Source organism: Aethina tumida, chromosome 5 (assembly GCF_024364675.1).
Source record: "Aethina tumida isolate Nest 87 chromosome 5, icAetTumi1.1, whole genome shotgun sequence".
Taxonomy (NCBI): Eukaryota; Metazoa; Arthropoda; class Insecta; order Coleoptera; family Nitidulidae; genus Aethina; species Aethina tumida.
This window is the reverse complement of record NC_065439.1, coordinates 3,870,518-3,891,151: the sequence shown is the minus strand read 5'-3', so window position 1 is coordinate 3,891,151 and position 20,634 is coordinate 3,870,518. Positions and strand designations below refer to the sequence as shown.

Sequence of the window (20,634 nt, the reverse complement as noted above, 5' to 3'; positions counted from 1 at the left end):
AATGCGAGTATGTATTTTCCCATAGACAAATAAAATTTAATAGATCGGCAAAAAAAAAGGCGAAATTATCCATCAATTTCAACAATGCCAGTTAGTTATTATTTTAGAAACAAACATCTCTTATAATATAAACCATAAATTTGTAAATATTATTATTTTTTTAATGTACACATTCTTTAGTGTTAAGTTATGTCTATGATTGTTGTCAGTTTGCTACGAATTTGACAAGTGGACAGTTTATACAACAATGGACACATACGAGAGTGTTTTATTAGTAAAACCCGAAGTGTTCGTCTTCAACATTCCGCCACGTACAACGAACAGGGGTTACAGGTAAACACCAATCATTTTCACCTCTGTTTTCATTAATCGTTTAGGTTAGATTGAACGAAATATCCGCCCACTAACAAATGTTTATTTTTATTATTATTGGTAAATATTTATGCTCCAGATTATATTTAATCATGTTTTGCAATTTTTCACGCGTATACCACAATTTTTTTTTGGGTGGGCAAAAAATTTTTACTGGGCACATTGTTGTTTGTTCAATATTTTAACGCAATTAGAAAGTTTGCTTGTGAAGCACAAATTATGTTGTTGTAACTCCCCAAAATGCCAACATGTAATTGAAACCAATGCCAATGATATAACTTATCTATACATTCGATGTTTAAATGTACACAATATAAAATTACAGAGCAGCAGATTGGAATTTATCAGAGCCAGCATGGACAGGAAGGATGAGATTAATTTCCAAGGGAAACGAATGCTTTATAAAACTGGAAGATAAGAACAGTGGGGAGTTGTTTGCCAAATGTCCCATTGAGTCTTATCCTGGAATTGCTATTGAAGCTGTCAGTGATTCATCCAGATATTTTGTACTCAGGATCCAGGATGATAATGGTAAAGTGAACCTTTAATTTATTTAAGTGTGACTAATATTGATGATATTTATGTGTTAATCATCAATAATTTCTGAAAAATTTTATAATATAAATGAAAATCACTTTCTGAACCATCTTGTAACAGGAATTATCAACGTTTATAACTTTTATATATAAAAAACAAAAACAAAACCTATATCTTATTTTTATTTATTCATAATTAACAACATACTCATATTAACAACACAATCAAGTAATTTTCCAAACTGAATGTTCAGTTTTGGAGTTATTTCATTGGCTAGAGGCACGCCTCAGCTCCCCTACCATTGAAACAATATCCCGACATTAAAGCGCATGCGCAAATATTGGAAACAAGTAAAATACTTCACATTTACTTTTGAAACTAATTGGCGCGAAGAGGCACATTTAAACGTGTCTCTGGACGAAGTGTTTATTGAAATTTAATATAAAACTATCATTGCCTGTTTATTTGTCTGTTTTACATAACATATTAACATATTAGCCTTCCACCTTGGTTAAATATTCTTTTTTAAAGAATAAAAACATAGAAAAGTATTTTTTAATATTAAATCATGTTAGTAAAATTATTTTCATAGGTGAGGCACCGCCTCACGTCCCCAATCTGACCAACAGCCACTGATAAAAGGTGTGTAGTAGCAACTAACATTAAAATAGACACCAAACAGGTTCGTTTCAATTTATAGTCCAGTTCCAGTTGTTATGGAAATATTTAAATGACTCACGACCCGTTGATTTGATATTATATTACGTGTTTTTTACTTACAGGCAGACAAGCGTTTATCGGAATCGGCTTCGGCGACAGATCCGACTCGTTCGACTTGAACGTCGCCCTCCAGGACCACTTCAAATGGCTGAAAAAGGAGAAACAGATCAGCGAAGAGCCGAGCGGACCCGCCCTGGATCTCGGCTTCAAGGAGGGCGAGACGATCAAAATCAACATGAAAATAACGGTAACGCATCAACAGCGTAGTAATTACATCGAATGTACCACCTATTTTGTGTTGTAGAAAAAGGACGGGTCCGAGGGCAGTTCGAGGATAAAGGGGAAGAGCGGCTCCGGTCCCGGTTTGGGACTGCTGCCGCCGCCGCCCAGCGGTAAGCTGCCGGCGCCGCCGGGCAGCTCGCCGGCCAGTTCGCCGGCCCACGTCCCGAAGCCCGAGGGCGCCGGCGAGTCCTGGGGAGAGTTCACTTCGGCTCAATCGAAGTAAGGGTGATTGAACGTCTTTTATGAAGCCTATAAATGATTATTGTTCTTTGCAGTGCTTCGGCAGCGGCGGCACCGGCAAACAACAGCAACTGGGTACAATTTTAGGCAGAGTTTAGGATTCAGATTTCGTATAGGTTTTTTAGTTAGTGTGTAGTGAATCGTAGCTTTTGATGTGGATAATGTGATTCACTGCAATAATATCATTTAACTATAAGGAGAAAGATTATTTTTTATTGCGAAATGTATTATATATAACTATGTATAGATTAAAAAATTTAATATATTGTTTAAAACAATAGGTGTTATGCTTCAGATCTTAGAAGATTTAAAATTTCTATGTGTATACAATTGACATTAATACAAATATTTTCAGTACTCTCTTGTACATTGGACAAATTTATTCACATTGTTATACATATTGGTTTATAGTTCTTTTTGAATATACTTTCAGAGTTTTATAATAAATCATAGATTTTGAAATGTTATTGTTGATATTTTAATGTAATGTTTGTGTTGTAATATTTCGAAATTTTAAATGTAGCCCTACAGCACTTCCAAACATTCCAATAAAAGTGTAATATTATTATGAAGTTATACTAATATAATTATTGTTTGAGTTGACTACTGTTTCATTTCCCCACTTTTAAAGAATATAAATTTATTATTATATTTACATCTATTTTGATAACTGTAAATCTGAAACAAAAATTAATTACAATTTAAATAAATGAAAATAATTAACAAATAATATATAATTACAAATATTATTTATTATAATTATTTTTAATTTGATTGCATCAGTATTGACAACAAATTTACACCCCTGTAAATTGAGATTAAACAAAGGGGGTAAGAAGTAGACCTCCAATGAGGTAACATCTCTACATATCACCTGTCTTATCTTCTCTGATTGTCAGTCAAACATTTTTGCTTTAAGACATTATACATTTGAGCTACTTGTTCTAAAATTCAGAACACTCTAGTTGACTTTACAAGACATGGAATATCTTGATTTTACAAGACATGGAATATCACCTTGATTTTACAAAATACATATATTTTACAAGAAACATAAATGAAAACACAATTACATAGATAACATATATATTTTGTTTGAAAACTGCATATAAAAATAACAACTTATGAACGCTACAATTGAATATACGCATATTTCATGTTTCTTCTTTATTTTTATATCTTTTTTTTCATATGTTCTAAATATGGGGCAATTAAAGATATTGATGATGTACTAATAACCCTAAATATTGTTTTGTGACTGTTAATTTATATATTAAAGACAATCCATATCTTTAAATTCTATTATGATTCACAAAAACAAGTATTTACCTTCTGCTTCGACTTAATTCTTATAAATATGTTATGTTTATCATTTTGAAATAAAAATAACATTATATGATAAAGGAAAATTTTGCCTGGCTGGTACAAAAATGCCAAACAAAATTAATACAATTTCCCTCCATAGAAAGTTTCATTCATGAAACATTGACAACCATAAAACTAAATAATTCTTTAATAAACACTTGAGCACTTAATTAAATATGCCTTGAATTTGTAAAGGGAATTGTTACAAAATAAGTTCAATCATTGTGTAAAATTGAACTTGTTTAAGTAACTAACATAATAATATGTTCCAATTTCCATGGAACAGTTGCTTAATGGGGCAGTTTATGTATATAAAAAAATTATAAAAGCCCTACCTTAATTAAAATACATGTAAATCGAAATCAGAGACCCACGAAAATTAATAATAAAGTCTCTGAAACACAAAAACACTTCTTAATATGTACCAAATAATTTTTGGTGTGTGATAACGTTTGCTGCTCTTATGTAAGACATATGTACAAACTATACATTACGTTCAATCCCTCTTATATTTTTTTCACATGTGAATATAACATAATACCTTAAATTTAACTGTAAAAAGGTGAACATTAAGTCGAAATGTTTAACTCTTTGTTTAGCGCCCCCAAATCCCGATTATCGACCAGCGATTTTAAGTCAGCCCTGTTCAATAAAGAAATACACATCCTCAACGAAGACCAAATCGTCTCAGACATTTGCGACATCGTTCCGGAGTTGCACACGTCTTGGCCCCTCGCCTGTTGGTTCAGTGCGGTCAAAAAGTGTTCAGCTGCCTCTCTGTTGAATTGAAATAAAATTAGTACTAGCAAAATTTCGTTAGAGTACATACTTGTAGGAATTCAAGTTGATACACGTTATGCCAACGTTGTACCTAGCCCTTATGAAACCTGGGGCTATGGACAAGGCGTGGTGGTACGCGTCCACCGCCTCCTCCGGCCTCGATCCGTTCGCCAACGTCGCCCCCAATCTGTTCCACAGTCTGGCGTCCTAAAGAAGCGTTCAATTGAACAACTAAAAACTAATGAGGTAAGATGAACTCACGTCCGGCTTCACCGATAGGGCCGCCTTAAGGCAGTCGGCCGCCTTGTCGTATTCGGATGATAGGTTGAACAGCACCGCCAAGCCGCACTGCACCTCGTGGTCCACGTCTCTGGGGTTCCTCTGGGCCGCCCTTATGTAGACGTTTTGGACTGCTTTGTGCTGGTCCCTGTTTTAATCAAAACTATTATTTTAAATATACTGCGGGATGTCGGTGGTGTCTTATACTTATTGGCGAAAATTTTGAATTTGTACTAGTTTACTGGTATTAAACATTTTTGAGCAAAGAGCTGAAAATAGGAGACTGGGATAAATCTGTGATAATAGAAAAATGAGCTAAAGGATGAAGGAATTATTAGTCCTCATAAACTAGTATTACTAATTGTACCAATTTATACACAATTATAAATAAGCAACTAGAATTAAAAGATCCTAAAACCCGATACCGAAGACTTACGCATCTAAAAAACTTGTAACTTGCCCGGATAAGTTCAGATTCGGAGGCACCAGGTCCCGATATTTGGGATTGCTCTGCAACCACTTCAACAGCATGTTGCACGCCTGATTGTAGTAACTCTCGTTCGTGTAACTGACAGCCAGTGCCATCATTGCGTTCAGATTTTCTGGGTCCAATTCCAAACACCTGATCAACGCCGGAATGGCGTTAGGATCCTAATAAGTAATTTACATTAATTGGTTAATTAAATAACTATGATTATATCAGTACTTGTTCGTTTTCGGCTTGTGTTTTACCCAGTAAGAACCAAGCCTCCGAGTTGTCCGATTCTTTTTTTACGGCAGCCTCGAAGCACAAAACGGCGGAGGGGAAGTCGCCTTCTTCCAGTAGAATTTTGCCACGTTCCAGAGGATTATTTACGTCGAACATAGGATTGTTTTCGCTGAACGTGTACTCCTAAAACACCAAAAGCAATTACCACCACAACCATGAATAATATAGCTTAACAAACTTTTTGTGGTGTGTTATAATAAGTTTCAAATTCGTTAGCCCACGGATTCTCGTAGCTCGTTCCTTCCACCACTTTTTTCATGTCTTCCTGGAGTTTGTTCCAGAACTGCTCATTAAAACTGTCATCTGCAACAAAATTGTTAATACACTGCCACTTAATCATAGGTAAATCCCCCACCGTTTTCCTTGACATGCTCTTGTGCCCAAGTTTGCGCCAGCTCCTCTGGATTCTCTTGCTCCGCGTTCAAATACTCGTTGCTCCAGGCTTCCGCCTCCTCTTCCGTCAATTTGCCGTCCTCCAGACGTGCCTCACCGTCCTCCACCGTCTTCATAAACCTCATAAACTGATACAATTGTAAATAACCATGTAAAACAATAATATATTATATATATAATATATTATACCTTGGAGTAGACGAATTTGGGGTCATCTATTGATTCTCTAAGTTCTCTGGCGCTCTGTTGTACCTCACTGGGGCCAGCGTGGATTTCGCTGCTTAAAGGGCCACCCCACACGTTTTCTAGGGCGTTGAAATTGTTTTGCTCCTGTGACATTATCTCTGACCAAATGGCATCATGATTGTTTTCCTAAATAAAATAAATAATTAAATGAGTATTTAATTACTGAATTTAGTCTTTAACATAATAACTGAACTAATAATTTTCATATTTTCACTCTGAATAAATTTAAATACAATCAACATCTTTTAAATACCATTACAAAACAATACTTGATCTTTGACCAGTAACAAGTTTTGTTGGAAATTATACATACATGAAAAACTTTGCCATCCTCAATATATTGTTGTGCCCAGGCATCATCATGCAGATGATCTTTGACGGTGGAGGCGGGAATGGGAGGCAGTACTGATCTCTGTGACTCGATCTCATGCATCTCCCTCATCAAATCTAAAACCTCAAATTCGAACATATTTTCATACCACAAACAAGCTAACTCACCGTCCATGCGAAACGTCTGCGGTATTGCCCTCGTCTCCTGCAAAAACTGCTCGACCAGTTGGTCGGAACTGCTGGGGAACACTTGTCCATGGTTTTCTGAAAATGTGTGGTCGTGGGTTATGTGCGATGTTAGTCGTTGCAGTGGATTTGTCTGGCCGCATTCGGCGTCTGTGAGGGGTCTGAATGCCATGTTATTTCTTTTGTTCTGGTGTGCCGTGTTCTTGTTTTAAGTCGTAGCAAGTTTAATAACAATTATTATGGGACGAGTTTGACTTTTGGAATATGACGTTGACGTCCTTGGGAATTACGTCGAATTCTCTTTGGACCAAATGAATTTCCATTTGATAAATGTTTTCTCCTGACAACGGAGGATTTAATATATAAATAAATCGTTTAATTACAATAAAATATATAGGTTTAAAATAAAAAATAAATAAAGGAAAATTATAAATATTTTTAGTATTCTGCTTCTTCATAACCTGGGAAGTCTATGTTCATAACTTATAGGTTATGTTTGGAAACATGCCACATATATTTTAAAAATATATTCTTTTATAAAATTAGTGACTTTATACATTGTAGTTAGATAAATATGAAAATTAATATAAATTCATAACCATAAAAGTAAAATTTGTGACAAATATTAGGTAAACATGGACACAGAACAACTTTTAAACGACCCACAAAATGATAATAAAGTTTCTGAAAATGAAACGAATGAAAACACAGACGCAAACGAGCTCAAATATTTCAACGGCGTAGAAATTTCCAAATTAACAAAGCGACAAATGAAAAAGTATCAAAAGTTTTTGAAGTGGGAGAAAGTTAAGAAAATTAAAAGGGCACAAGAGCGGTTAAAATTAAAAGAAAAAAGAATTCATGCTAAACAGCACAACATTAATTTAGGACCAAGTAGAAAGGAGCTGAAAAAGGCCACAATGGAAAAAAGTCCTTGCAAAATTGGTGTTTGCATTGATTTAAGCTTTGATAACTTGATGATAAACAAGGTAAATTTAATTCTTATATTTAATTAAGTAAGCTAAATGTATATCTTTTAGGATATGGCAAAGACAGTCAAACAAATATTAAGAGTATATACTGAGAATAGAAGATCAAAGGCACCAATGCAGCTCCATTTAACCAGTTTCAATGGAAGAAGTAAAGAAGAGATGGCCAGACATCATGGTTATGAAAATTGGGATATTCACTTTCATGAAGAGGATTATATTAACATATTTCCTAAAGAAAAATTAGTCTATTTAAGTAGTGAAAGTGACAATGTAATCCATTCTTTTGAAGATGATAAAATTTATATAATTGGTGGTCTGGTGGATCACAATTTTCATAAGGTACAAAAAAAATTAGTACAGCTTCATTGTATTATATTTAGACTTTTAGGGAATTTGTTTAAAAAAAGCAGAAGAACAAGGAATATGTCATGGTCAGTTGCCAATAGGAGAGTACTTTTGGATGAAAACTAGAAAAGTTTTAACTATTAATCAAGGTATAAGTTTTATATCTAGTTTATAAAACTTATTAATGAAGTAGTTTGTAGTGTTCGAGATTATTTTAAGGGTTACTGAAGGTAAAACATTCAAAGAAGCATTTGAAATGATCCTACCTAAAAGAAAGGAAAAAAAAGAAGTTAATAGTAATGATGAAAGTGTGGAAGACAGTGTGGAAATAACAAAAGAGGACATATTAAATAATGAAGAGAACAGTGTTGAGACTAAACAAAAAATCATTGACAAAAGCTGATGTTTTCACAGAACACCTATGAATGTTTTATGCCAACAATGTTATTTTATTTTCGTTAAATAAATAAAAATGAAGAGTTCTAATTAGTTTTTAGTTTCAATCTTGTCTATCTAAGTTACCTTACTGACACATTCACTTAACTTTCCAGGACTGCTGCTAAATAAGGGGAAAATATTTTTTTATTATACATAAAGTGATAAAAACACTATGCATTTAAAATTATAACAATTTATTGTAAAACATATAATACAGTGGTAGGTACATTATATACTTTTATATAAATATATATATCTCAAAACTTGGTTGCACTGAAAGCGAATTTTTCTTTATCAGAGCCTTTACTTAGATAAGAACAAATTTGCTTCTTTCTTTTATCATTTTACTTAAAACAGCGTCCAGAACAACAATTCTGATCTAAATGAATAATAGTTGTTAGAAAGGGGATTGAATTATGTCTCCAATGGTCCCTAATAAGTGATTGGAGGAAAAATGGTTGAGCTACAACTGAATTTCACCGACTTTCAGATACCACCATTGTATAGTATTATATAACAATAAATTACAAAGTTTTATTATTTTAATTAATAATTTTTTCAATTGCACGCACTTCAAGTCATATACAAAAAAAAGTGACTTCTTTTTGTACACATCTTGAAATGGATGCAATTGACCAAATTATTAATTAGAATGTAAAACATAAGATTGCAATTAATTGTTATAATATATTTAACGGCAAAAGTATCACAAAATGCGTATAATTTGAAATTTCAACTGTAGCTCAGCCATTTGCACTTTCAATCAAAACGAATTAGGTACCAACGAAGGGATAATTTAATCACCTTTCTAACTTATTCGTCTAAACCGGAATGCCCGATTTTAGACGAAGCTTTAGGCATAATGATAATAGAAAAATCAAATTAGCCATTATCTAAGTGAATGGCCTAAATGAAAAAAATCGGCGATCAGTGCTTCAAGCAGCATCCATGATAAAAAATTATAATAAGACATATGTAAAAGAACGAGAGTACCTGAGAGGTATCATTCTGTTGAAAATCATCAGGACACTTCGGTAGTATAGAGTAGCATGGCCTTTTCTAAAACGCACTGCAGTTGATGGGTCCACAGAAGATCCAAATTGTTCTATGGACTGAAATTGAAGTGGAAATTAGTTTTAAAAATAAAATCTGTTGGCGAGTCAAACGGCGCAACCTCAATTGACGATTAACCACTTACTTGCTTTAATTTGGATCACTCCTATGAATCTTTCCAGGTAAATGTTTGCTTCCAGATTGTTTTAATGTTCAAAATTCGGTGATGCCTTCATCCGCTTCGATGTAAGTGAGCAGAACCACACCATAGATTTGGATTGATGGTATCTTCTTTTTTCTTTTCACCTTTCTAATGACTTACTTCCACATGTTCATGATTGATGACGATGCACTTATTGTTCAGTACATTTTTGTACTAAATTTGTTATAGGATTTACAATTCAAAGCACTTACTTGTATTTGGAGGAGGAGATGTTTCCTCGAGGCGAGATGATTCTCAACTAAAATGTTTCTGCACCTACTTTAACATGAAACTTTTTTACTTAGCAACAACAAACAATTGAATACACATAGCAACCCCAGCCTACTTTATACTTCGTTTATAGTAAACAAAAATTTCAACTTAATACATAATAAATAAATAAATTTAATATATATTTCGATTCAATTCAATTAGTTTGGCAAAAATGTACAAGATTTTATGACGTTGTAGCTTAATATTACTATTATAATAATTTATTAATATCACACATAAAAATCAAGATTGTTTGTTTAAAACAAATGCCGTTTGTTACCATGACTTTCATTAAAATCAGTTGTTTGTTTAAAACAAATGCCTTTCGTTACCATGACTTTCATTCTAATCAAAGTTGTTTAAAACAAATGCCGTTTGTTACTATGGTCTTAAAACAATATCAGAACTTGTAACCAGGTAAACAAATTATTTTATTACGTCTCTATTCCCATATTTTTATGACTACTTAATGAATAAAAAATTCATTACGGCAGTTACACGTTTAATAAATAAATATATATTACAATATTAGTTGGTTAGGATAAATATTTTAATATTCACAGTACTAAATTGCTTTATTTTATATTATTTTACATGCGCACATATTTATAAAGGAATAAATTTAATAAACCAACCACAATGGTTAAATACTAGAGTTAAACGCGACATCTATATCAAAATGTGGCAACCGCTGAAAAACCAGTTACAGCGCCCTTTTAGAACTTGATTTATTACATTTTTGTTTGAATATATCAATTAATGTTAAAACATATTCTGCTAATTACATTGTAAATATGAAGTAAATATAACAAGATCCGCTGTAAGTTAAAAATGTACCAAAAAATTCAAACATATTTTGGTAACCGCGGTGGGGGTTGCGTAGTGAAACGTGCGCACCAATTTAAAGAGGTTAAGTTGTTGTGTTTTGTTGACCACGTGCAGAAACCGATAAACCGCAGCCCGTTTTAATCATGACGAAGAAATCGCTGAAAAGAAAGCGCAGCGAGCCGGAAGAAACGAAGGAAAACGAAGAAACACCTTTGCCAGCGGTCCGACAATCCGACGAACCGGTCGCCAAAAAGGTATCGACTCGTCAATATTTTTTAAGTATGTCCACTGTATGTCGTTGTTTTTAGTCGAAATGGATAAACAAACAGAGGGTTTTGATATTCGCAACCAGGGGCATCAGCCACAGGGACAGGCATTTGATGGAGGACATAAAGAAACTGATGCCACACCATAAACCTGAGGCAAAAATGGAGAGGTCGAAAACACTGTCTGTTATTAATGAAATGTGTGAGATGAAGAACTGCAACAAAGCCTTAATGTTTGAAGGACGTAAGAAAAAGGATTTGTACATGTGGCTTTCTAACATTCCCAATGGACCAAGTGTGAAATTTTTAATTGAAAACAGTACGTTGTAGTCACACCATTTTGTTCATATGTTATTAGTAATAATTTTCTTTAGTTTACACCATGGAAGAATTAAAATTGACTGGTAATTGCCTAAGAGGTTCAAGACCTTTGTTGAGTTTTGACCCAACCTTCAAGGAAAAGCCTCACTACTCACTATTGAAGGAATTAATTACACAAATATTTGGGGTACCCAGACAACACCCCAAAAGTCAACCTTTCTTTGACCATGTTTACACATTTTCAATCCTGGACAACAGGATTTGGTTTAGGAATTTTCAAATATTGTCTGAGGATGGAGCTTTAGCAGAAGTGGGGCCTAGATTTGTTATGAACCCAGTAAGTTATTTTTAACCAGCCATAAATATCAAATAATTAAATTAATTATTTATAGGTAAAAATATTTTCGGGTAGTTTTGGTGGAGCAACCCTGTGGGAGAATCCAAGTTATATAAGTCCTGCAAGATACCGACAACAAATAAGAATCAATGCTAAAAATAAGTATTTGGACAGGATGCAACAAAAGGCACATGCTGAAGCAACTAAACCTACAAAGGATACATATAAGTTGACTCCATATCAGGACATTTTTGAAGGAGATGTCCTCAAGAAGGCTAAAGAAATTGAACAGGAGAAGCAGCAGGCTGATGAAACAGAGGAGAAGGAGGAACAAAAATCTCCCAAGCCAACCAAGAAAGTAAAAAAGGTAAAGAAAACTTTTTCAAAGAAAGTTAAAGCAAAAAAGTAACTTAAAAATATTCAAAACAAGATAAACTGTAATATTTTATAATTTTATTGTTATTAATAAAATGCATTTTATTATTAGTGGTAGTTTTTATTAACATTACATACTTAAAATGATATTTCTTAAATGTTGAATGGGAAACAGTTTCATTTTACATATAAAAAAATATACATTGGGTTAAATATACTAATTTAAAAAAAATATATTTTTATATTTATTGTTATAAATAAATTATATTTGATTATTTATTAGTGGCAGTTTTTATTCAAATCACATACATAAATAAACTGAATAAAGGGTAAAAGTTGATAATTGAAGTGACCAAAAATATTTTAAAAGCACGTTTTCAGTTCACATTTAAAGCTGGAATGTAAAAATATATAATACTTGTAATTAACAACAATATAATTGGATTATTTATAGAGTATAATTGTGCAATTTTTCATATTAATTTAATAAAAATGTAAATATAGTATTTGAATGATTTGCTACTTTTAAAGCTAGATACTAACATGTATATATATAAAAATATCACTTATAAATCATGATAATATAGACCCAGATTATTGTCACAAATAAATATTACTAAAAATATTCCATGGATGGATAAATTCGTATAAAAAATACTGAGTAATATGTGGAGAATACTTCACAACCCACAAATAAAATATATGTAAAATTAACATGTACTTGTTTGTGCATTTTGCTTAGTGCTTGTCATTTAAACATTAATTCATTGGTTCGAGCTCGTTTCCTGGTGATGTTCCATTGTTTGTCACTCCCAAATTTTGCATTTGTATGCCGTCTGGAGCTTCTCCTGACTGGCACATACATAAGTAAACTGTATCCAGTACCATCTAAAATTAAAATATTAGTAAAATGTGCTAATTTTATGCAGTTAATCTCACCTCATATAAAGAAAGTACACAGTGAGCAACAAAGAAGGCAAAAATGCAGACGATTAAAGTAGGGGCGGCGTAAAAATGAAGGTCGTCGTGCCTCCTGAACCAAGCTAGACCGGCACTCCCAGTCACCGCGGTCACAAAACACTTACCCAGGAACAGTATAAAATCCCCCAGCCCATTAATGGTGGCCACCTGAAGTGCGTGAGATGTTAAAACCTCAAACGCCTAAAAACGACTTCATGTAGTAACAATTAAGGATAACTTTATGATGAATTACAGTTCCCGCAGCCTTGCAAAAGTTGGAGCCATCGATGGCGATGACGGTGTAGGCGTTGTGGTTCAAATATCTGAGGAACTTCTCCAAGCACCAGAAGCAACAGATGCAGCACCTCAGCCCGCATGTCGCACACTCACTGCCCTTGTCTTTGTTCCTTCTTAGTCTGAGTAAAGAGTTAATTAATTAATCTTAACTTAAGGCAACGTTAAACGACCAAACCTTTCGTGTATGTACATCAAAATCAACCGGGGAACCTTGACGATGGTTATGATGAGGGAGCCCAAAGCTACGGAACCTAAATGGTACTTGATTAGTTTACAGATGGCGTAACTGAGGTGGGAGTTGTCCTTGTACTTGTGACGGTAGTACCAGTGGGCGACTGCACCGGCTATCACCATTTGCTGGCAGGCCATTATGAACTCGGACGTCCAAATTAATCCGATGAAGTAGATCCACCACATGCCCTTCACCCACGACGCATCTACGTACTCCACCACAGTTAATTCTGGAAAATACAACTAACTAATGGGGTCTTTTTAGTAAATTGTGGCGGTTTACTTTTGATTTTGTCCGTAAAACTCGTATTTACGGGTCTGACGTTTTCGGGGGCCGTGGTGGGGACCAGGTTACCAAAGTTTGTAGTGGCTGGTGAGATGCCAGTGGTGCCAGGGTAATAAGCTGTAGCCAGGCATAACTGTAACACACATGGTCACATTAGTGTCATCCATTAAGCAATTTTAAACAGATTTATTTACCACAACAAATATCCAAAACATAAAGAACAGGGCTAGTATCACAAAAGTGATCAGTGGTTGTATAAATAATCCAGGCAAGTGCATGACACACTTGGTAGTTTCCTTAAATAGATTTGCAAGGAAATCTACTTGTTTTCTCATAAATATAACAATGAGCAATATTATTAACTGAAATAAGCATAAATTACTCCTTGTATATATACAAATTAGGTCATAATTTAATTACAGTTATGACTGAGGCTACAACAGCATACCAGAAGAAAGCAGTTTCATTTCTAACAGACTCTAATAACATCATGTTTTGATTGGTTTTGTCCAAGTTTCTCTTCAGATCAAAATAAGTATACCATAAATAACCAGTCCCACCAATACTTGCAATTGAAAATGCTATCATAATTATGTATGAAACAAGATGTGCCAGGCAATGCAACATTAAAATAGTCAACAAAGACACAACTGGAAATATCTGAATAATTAAACAGAAATTAAATATTAATATGCTAATTACCAAGTGCTCCACAAGTTAGGATCAATATTTCCTTCCATGTTTTATACAGGTCACCTAAAATTTGTTCTAAGGTGTCCCAACTGTTTAGAAGACCATAAAAACTATTTAAAACAGCTTCCCCAACCTCTTTCACTGGCTTGGGAACACAACGGTTCAACACTGGAATGCTGAAATAAAATTGTTAATTAAAAAAGTATTTTTGTTTGATTAAATTACAAACCTTTCATAAACTGGAAGAACTGGACAAGGCCCAAAAGATCCACTTAGCACAGAATTATCAACAAACCCAATTTTCAACAACTCATTGTAGTTAAAATTGTATTTACAGAGACTGACGCCCTTTTGATTGTAGGCTGCAATATCCTTCATGGACCTCAGGGTGTCCTTAGGACACTCCTTGACACATATTTTCAAGCTGTGTCTCAGCTCCTTGATGTCGTAAAACAATAAAAACGGTCGGTTAGTTGTATCATAACCAGACAGCTCCAAGTTTCCTATTGGTTTGTTCTTGGTGCCACAAATATTACCGAACGAATCGTAACCGTTTATAATTCTCAGAGGGTTCCCATAAACGAAGGAGAAGGCGGCAATTATTACCTATTAAGCAACGTTTTAACATAGTGTTTTGTAAGCGTTCAATTAACTCACCATTAAGCACCAAAACAAAAAGTAAAGACACAACCAAAATATGTCGGTGCATTTTCTTTCCGTGTTCTGTTCCTCTTCCTTTTCTTTAGAGTCGCAGCAGCCCATGGTCGGTCATTAATTATTTACGCTATTGTTTTTGAGCAACAGATAATTGTTTTCCTGTCTCACGTACCATGACACACGCCACAGAACAATATATTCGAATAGGACAACACCGCAAGTGGGTGAGGACGTCTGCGTACTCAGTATTCTATACGAGGGGCGGTTGGTATTATCTTGAACTTGGGATCGAATATTTTATATATAAATGACCGATTCATATGCAATTAACTACATAAAACATTTTATTCCCATATAAAAGCTATCTTAAACAATTCTTTTGCAATAAATATAAATGTATGTGTTACATTATTTTATTATTATAAGTTTAAGTTATTGTTAAGATTAATATATAAACTTTAACAGTTTATTTAAATTATATTAAGTTTTAATAATTAGTATAAAGCCATTTGAAAATAGAGGAATACCCGGTGAACGTCAATGGTGGAGGTGATTGATGTTCAGTTTCATATTTTATGGCACTTATTCATATTAAAAATTATTAAAATGACCTCCTATTATTGCTAATCCTTTTATATTTTAGTTTAGTTTCTATGTAATAATTTTATAAAACATAGAATTTCTCTCGTAACTGAAATAACAAAATAAGTCAATCTAGGTTGCCTATGGCTAATTTGAAACAATACAACTACGTTTGTCTGTCAAATGAATTCCACGATTCTGTCAAAAGCGGTGATTTCGTGTTTTTGATGTGTTTGAGTTTTTCATAGAAGTTTGGGATAAATATTCATTCATTGATCTGCTGCTGGCTAAAGCAGAATTACATTACAACAATGACGGTGATAAACAAGGTAAAAAACGTCTTATTTTCATGTAGTATTAGTAATCTTTTTGTCAAATCATTGTCAAAATTTTATTCTTTAAATTATGGGGCAAGATTTTTCGTTACAAAATAAAAACGGAGACCTACGTACGAAACTCACCAAAAAATACCGTTCACCGTTCAAATTTTTCAAAACTGATAAAAATGTTAAGACTGTGTCGGAGTTCAGTATAGAAACGGTTTGGGAGTTTCAGGCCTTTACATTCGGTTAATTTTAACTAATTTCAGATGGAAGTTGACGCCGGACCAAAGGGCGAAGGTTTCCGGTCCTACTACATCACTAAAATCGAAGAACTTCAACTTATTGTGGCTGAGAAAAGTCAAAATTTGAGACGTCTTCAGGCTCAAAGAAACGAACTTAACGCAAAAGGTAAACTAATTAATTTAATAGTCAATTAACATTTTTAAAATTCCCAATTTTGATTGTAGTAAGAATGTTGAGAGAAGAATTGATGTTACTTCAAGAACAAGGAAGTTATGTGGGTGAAGTAGTGAAACCAATGGATAAAAAGAAGGTACTTGTTAAAGTTCATCCTGAGGGCAAATTTGTTGTGGATATTGACAAAAATATTGACATCAACGACGTCACACCAAACTGTAGAGTTGCTCTGCGTAATGAAAGCTACACCCTTCACAAAATTCTACCAAATAAGGTACAGTATACCTATAAAAACTTCTCAGCCTGTTAGTAAATGAATACATTTAAGGTTGATCCCTTGGTGTCCCTTATGATGGTTGAAAAAGTGCCAGACTCCACATATGAAATGGTTGGAGGCTTGGACAAGCAAATCAAAGAGATCAAAGAAGTAATTGAGCTCCCAGTCAAGCACCCAGAGCTGTTCGATGCTTTGGGCATAGCCCAGCCTAAAGGAGTGTTACTCTATGGCCCACCCGGAACGGGCAAAACACTTCTGGCCCGTGCGGTCGCCCACCACACCGAATGCACCTTCATCCGAGTCTCCGGCTCCGAACTGGTCCAGAAATTCATCGGCGAGGGCTCCCGTATGGTACGAGAGCTCTTCGTGATGGCCAGAGAACATGCTCCCTCCATCATATTCATGGACGAGATCGATTCCATCGGATCGTCGCGTATTGAATCGGGATCCGGGGGTGATTCCGAGGTACAACGTACAATGTTGGAGCTGCTTAATCAGCTCGACGGGTTCGAGGCGACGAAGAACATCAAGGTGATCATGGCGACTAACAGGATCGACATTTTGGATCCGGCGTTGCTGAGGCCGGGTAGGATTGACAGAAAAATCGAATTTCCACCACCAAACGAAGAAGCTAGATTGGACATTCTTAAAATCCATTCAAGGAAGATGAATCTGACCAGGGGTATTAACTTGAGAAAGATCGCTGAGCTTATGCCTGGAGCTAGTGGAGCAGAAGTTAAGGTATCTTAAAATTATATGAATTGAGGTCAGGTATTACAAATTCTTGTTTCATTTGTAGGGCGTCTGTACTGAGGCTGGCATGTATGCCTTGAGAGAGAGGAGAGTCCATGTCACACAAGAAGATTTCGAAATGGCTGTAGCTAAAGTAATGCAGAAGGATTCTGAGAAGAACATGTCTATTAAGAAGTTGTGGAAATAAATTTTGGGATCTTCAATATATCTGCTTTACAATACATTATGATACTTGATTTTTAAATTAAATAATTAGTATTTAATGTGCATTTTTACTTAACAATAAGTTTCCTGAAATTCCTCAACAGAGTTCAGAGCCAGTTAACAATAACTAAATTTTATTTAAATAAAATCACTACAATTATTTACAGCTTTAAGTTCACTTTATCAAATCCCCTGGTACCATAATCTGATGGTTTAGTTTTATCAGAAACTTTTGGCCACTCTGGGTCACCTAAAACATAATTAAATTAAACCTAGTACAGAGAATGGAAATGACTGTACCTTCATGAACAGCAATCCTTGATTGGGTTACTCTCCACCCACCTTTCCTGGTCCAGTCGTTAGCATTGTATTTAAAATAATAAGTTGCAATATATGCACCAGCAATACCCATCAAAAATTTCCCCGTAAAATACCTGTAAACCAAAGCTCTCTGTTCACCCAGAACAGGGGCAAGAGCTTTCTGTAAGGTGTCCAAGGGGAGTCTGTAGAGTCTACGTATGGGGTTGTGGGTGGCTTTGTACATTTCGGGCAACTTCTTGGGCTCATCGTGCGCCAGTTCCTGGTCTTTCAACCATTGCTTGCGGAAGGCCCTCTCTTCATTGGTCATGCCGAAGAGCCTCTCTCTTTCGGAGTTGTAACGGCCGCTGATCGTCATGGGCTTTACGCCCCCGGTGGGTGAAGCTTTACCAGCCATGATTTTGCCTGGAAAATACCTGTTAGAATTGTTTATTTGAGGGTTACGTAATTTTTCTTTTCCAACCGACTGGACTAACAATAATATTCTAGTAATTTGACAGATTTGACACTTGCCACCTTAACAAATGAAAATGTTCTAAATGTCTATGACTCGGCGGCGTTGCCGACTTGCTCAAATAATCTTTCTTATAGAGGAAGATACTTTTTTAAATTTAAAATTTAAATAAGTGGCTTTAACATAGGAAGATTAAGAAAAATATGAAAAATTAATTTCGAAATGACATCAATAGATAAAGAATTTACTTAAAGATAATATGAATACCTCTAATATTATGGGTATCTATCTCTAAAACAAAACACTTGACGACTTCTAAAGTTACAGATGACTTCTTGAAAATCTTGAAAATGTAAATTGTAATTAAATAAAATCAGTTTAAATTTACGCATTCCATTTATTTCATTCAATATACTTTAAGAAAAGAAAAAATCAGACAAATTGAACAGTAATTAGAATGTAAAACTCTATCTGTAAAAGCATAGATTTGTACTTAGAAAATGTCTCGCCTAATAAAAATTAAATAAATTCCGACCTGCAACAGGTGTAAAAAGCAAAAATATAACAAAGTTATGAAATAATAAATTTAACATTTATAGAACAAAGTCAAGAATAAGATTTTCAATTTATTATTTATTACATATGAGCAAATAAAATGACAAAAACGGTTTAACCTTAAAAGTTACTTTGTAAACTACATATAACTACTGTCCCCCTGAATCAGAATTTGATAGCGTTTTTCTTCGTTTATCCACTGATGAAATTTCCCTTTGGAGTCTAGTCTGTAACTGCTTAAAAAGGTGTTTGGAATCCTCATTACTTGCCTACAAAACAACGCATTATAATACATTTGATTTAATTTTTAATTGTGATTTACCATTATTAAAAAAACTTTGATTCCCCCACTGGAATCTTGAGCAGTTAATCTTATGCTTTTCTCACTTGCTTTGTCCACCATCATTTCTGCCCAAATCTATAAAAATATTAAATGAAATGATATTAATTTCTAATATATAAACTTACCTTGGTATTTAAAATAACCCTTAAGCTTCCAGATGTCCTGAAAACTAATCGGCTTTGGGTTCTATTGTCCTCAAGTTCTAAATCATTCAGCCTCAAAATTCCCCTGCCTCTTTCCTGCCAAGTTCCTCCAGTATTGTCATATGAAAATAGCTTACAAGAAATACTCAGAACATTTGTCTCCTCCTCTTCACCAGTTATAACTTCCACTTCATCGTATTTCCTCTTGTTTGCCCTCGATTCCTCATACTCTCTGGCAGACTCACTCAAAGATTTGGTCTCTTTTGATGTATTATTAGTTTCCGGCTTAATTTCCGAGTTGATAACACTACTGAACAGCAATTCGGTGGTGCCATTCGAGTTCAAACTGGTGGACGGCTCCGGGTCCTCCGGCTTACCTTCCGCCGACACTACACGGTCCTGCAAATTCTGTCCGAACACGAACGTCGTGCTCGCCGTCACAGTCACATTTTCGGCCGGCGGTTTCGTGGTCGTTGCCGTCTTGGGTTCCGTCTGCACCAGCGGAACGAACTTGACCGTCTCCCCGTTAACTTTTTTATCACAAGTGTCTTTGCTGTCCGACTTGTTGCCGAACGGATTCAGTTTGCTGGGATTCAACACGAACGTCTTGCCCGTGTTGAGGCTCAGTTGGGGCGGCTTCAGGATGGTCTTCGCTTGTCGTCCCGGCTGGGATGACGCGTTCGTTGACGGACTGCAAATTTTGAACGTTTCGTTTTCAACGACGCACTCGTTTTTTGTGTTATCCTCGTCTTCTGGAAGATTATGGGAATGTTAGCGTGAATCGCAACAATTTCGTGTTGTTTACCTTTTGAAGACGTTTCTTCGGCGGGTGCATCAATTTTCATGATTGGGGGACTCAGGGTTTGAGGTTTTGCACTGTCGTTACCTGAAAACACACGGGGAATTTTAACAATTGAGTAGAAAAAAAACCTAATCGATTACTTGACATTTTTGTACTATAGTGTTGAGAATGTGTAAAATCTGGCTAGTAAATTATTTAAATAAAATCAGAAACAAACATACTTTGTTGGGGTTCCGCCATTTTTTCGGCACAAGAGTACCAACTGTTGATTCTTATAATTGTCAAAATGTTTGATCTTATGGAATTTATATAAAATGAAACATCAATCAGTGAATTAATCATATTCTTTAAATATATGTTTTATTATTATCGAGTAAAATTTGAAATTTTACAAATTAAAATAGGAAAAA

At 34.7% G+C, this 20,634-nt stretch overlaps 8 protein-coding genes across 13 annotated transcripts; 4 read left to right on the top strand and 4 right to left on the bottom strand.

Moving 5' to 3' along the window:
• The first annotated feature begins 189 nt into the window (after positions 1-189).
• Positions 190-2,754, top strand: LOC109604982 (NECAP-like protein CG9132). The gene is made up of 5 exons (XM_020021539.2): positions 190-333; positions 698-903; positions 1,692-1,876; positions 1,934-2,130; positions 2,187-2,754. The coding sequence occupies exons 1-5, from the start codon at positions 248-250 to the stop codon at positions 2,236-2,238; spliced, it is 726 nt and encodes a 241-aa protein (XP_019877098.2). The 5' UTR covers positions 190-247; the 3' UTR covers positions 2,239-2,754.
• Positions 2,755-3,220: 466 nt separating this feature from the next.
• LOC109604979 (peroxisomal targeting signal 1 receptor) lies at positions 3,221-6,789 on the bottom strand. 2 transcript variants are annotated; one of them, XM_020021535.2, is made up of 10 exons: positions 6,482-6,789; positions 6,297-6,430; positions 5,927-6,109; positions 5,700-5,865; positions 5,523-5,647; positions 5,282-5,467; positions 5,012-5,226; positions 4,558-4,723; positions 4,346-4,503; positions 3,221-4,293 (listed from the first exon to the last, which is right to left on the bottom strand). In XM_020021535.2, exons 1-10 carry the CDS (start codon positions 6,669-6,671, stop codon positions 4,086-4,088), a joined length of 1,731 nt encoding a protein of 576 aa, XP_019877094.1. In that variant the 5' UTR covers positions 6,672-6,789; the 3' UTR covers positions 3,221-4,085. The 2 variants fall into 2 exon arrangements, with proteins under 2 accessions (XP_019877094.1, XP_019877095.1); XM_020021536.2 differs by having other exon boundaries at positions 5,036-5,226; positions 6,482-6,788.
• A 206-nt stretch (positions 6,790-6,995) lies between these two features.
• LOC109604987 (tRNA methyltransferase 10 homolog A) lies at positions 6,996-8,313 on the top strand. Its single transcript, XM_020021545.2, has 4 exons — positions 6,996-7,488; positions 7,540-7,830; positions 7,880-7,985; positions 8,037-8,313. Exons 1-4 carry the CDS (start codon positions 7,135-7,137, stop codon positions 8,237-8,239), a joined length of 954 nt encoding a protein of 317 aa, XP_019877104.2. The 5' UTR covers positions 6,996-7,134; the 3' UTR covers positions 8,240-8,313.
• Positions 8,314-10,660: 2,347 nt separating this feature from the next.
• On the top strand, positions 10,661-12,040 carry LOC109604983 (ribosome biogenesis protein BRX1 homolog). Its single transcript, XM_020021541.2, has 4 exons — positions 10,661-10,884; positions 10,939-11,215; positions 11,271-11,554; positions 11,610-12,040. Exons 1-4 carry the CDS (start codon positions 10,774-10,776, stop codon positions 11,961-11,963), a joined length of 1,026 nt encoding a protein of 341 aa, XP_019877100.2. The 5' UTR covers positions 10,661-10,773; the 3' UTR covers positions 11,964-12,040.
• Positions 12,041-12,132: 92 nt separating this feature from the next.
• LOC109604980 (choline transporter-like 1) lies at positions 12,133-15,264 on the bottom strand. The gene is made up of 10 exons (XM_020021537.2): positions 15,054-15,264; positions 14,626-15,002; positions 14,406-14,572; positions 14,124-14,353; positions 13,898-14,065; positions 13,701-13,836; positions 13,362-13,647; positions 13,143-13,305; positions 12,869-13,090; positions 12,133-12,817 (listed from the first exon to the last, which is right to left on the bottom strand). The coding sequence occupies exons 1-10, from the start codon at positions 15,156-15,158 to the stop codon at positions 12,689-12,691; spliced, it is 1,983 nt and encodes a 660-aa protein (XP_019877096.2). The 5' UTR covers positions 15,159-15,264; the 3' UTR covers positions 12,133-12,688.
• Positions 15,265-15,820: 556 nt separating this feature from the next.
• Positions 15,821-17,668, top strand: LOC109604977 (26S proteasome regulatory subunit 8). Its single transcript, XM_020021532.2, has 5 exons — positions 15,821-15,964; positions 16,225-16,366; positions 16,426-16,649; positions 16,704-17,393; positions 17,452-17,668. The coding sequence occupies exons 1-5, from the start codon at positions 15,947-15,949 to the stop codon at positions 17,590-17,592; spliced, it is 1,215 nt and encodes a 404-aa protein (XP_019877091.1). The 5' UTR covers positions 15,821-15,946; the 3' UTR covers positions 17,593-17,668.
• Positions 17,669-17,726: 58 nt separating this feature from the next.
• LOC109604978 (uncharacterized) lies at positions 17,727-18,456 on the bottom strand. Of its 2 annotated transcripts, none has more exons than XM_020021533.2 (3): positions 18,391-18,456; positions 17,910-18,332; positions 17,727-17,859 (listed from the first exon to the last, which is right to left on the bottom strand). In XM_020021533.2, exons 2-3 carry the CDS (start codon positions 18,322-18,324, stop codon positions 17,771-17,773), a joined length of 504 nt encoding a protein of 167 aa, XP_019877092.1. In that variant the 5' UTR covers positions 18,325-18,332; positions 18,391-18,456; the 3' UTR covers positions 17,727-17,770. The 2 variants fall into 2 exon arrangements, with proteins under 2 accessions (XP_019877092.1, XP_049823333.1); XM_049967376.1 differs by having other exon boundaries at positions 18,404-18,435.
• A 538-nt stretch (positions 18,457-18,994) lies between these two features.
• On the bottom strand, positions 18,995-20,472 carry LOC109604986 (ran-binding protein 3). 4 transcript variants are annotated; one of them, XM_049967365.1, is made up of 5 exons: positions 20,446-20,472; positions 20,228-20,308; positions 19,405-20,174; positions 19,259-19,354; positions 18,995-19,205 (listed from the first exon to the last, which is right to left on the bottom strand). In XM_049967365.1, exons 1-5 carry the CDS (start codon positions 20,462-20,464, stop codon positions 19,086-19,088), a joined length of 1,086 nt encoding a protein of 361 aa, XP_049823322.1. In that variant the 5' UTR covers positions 20,465-20,472; the 3' UTR covers positions 18,995-19,085. The 4 variants fall into 4 exon arrangements, with proteins under 4 accessions (XP_049823322.1, XP_049823323.1, XP_019877103.2 ...); XM_049967366.1 differs by having other exon boundaries at positions 19,405-20,171; XM_020021544.2 differs by having other exon boundaries at positions 20,365-20,466.
• Positions 20,473-20,634: the final 162 nt, after the last annotated feature.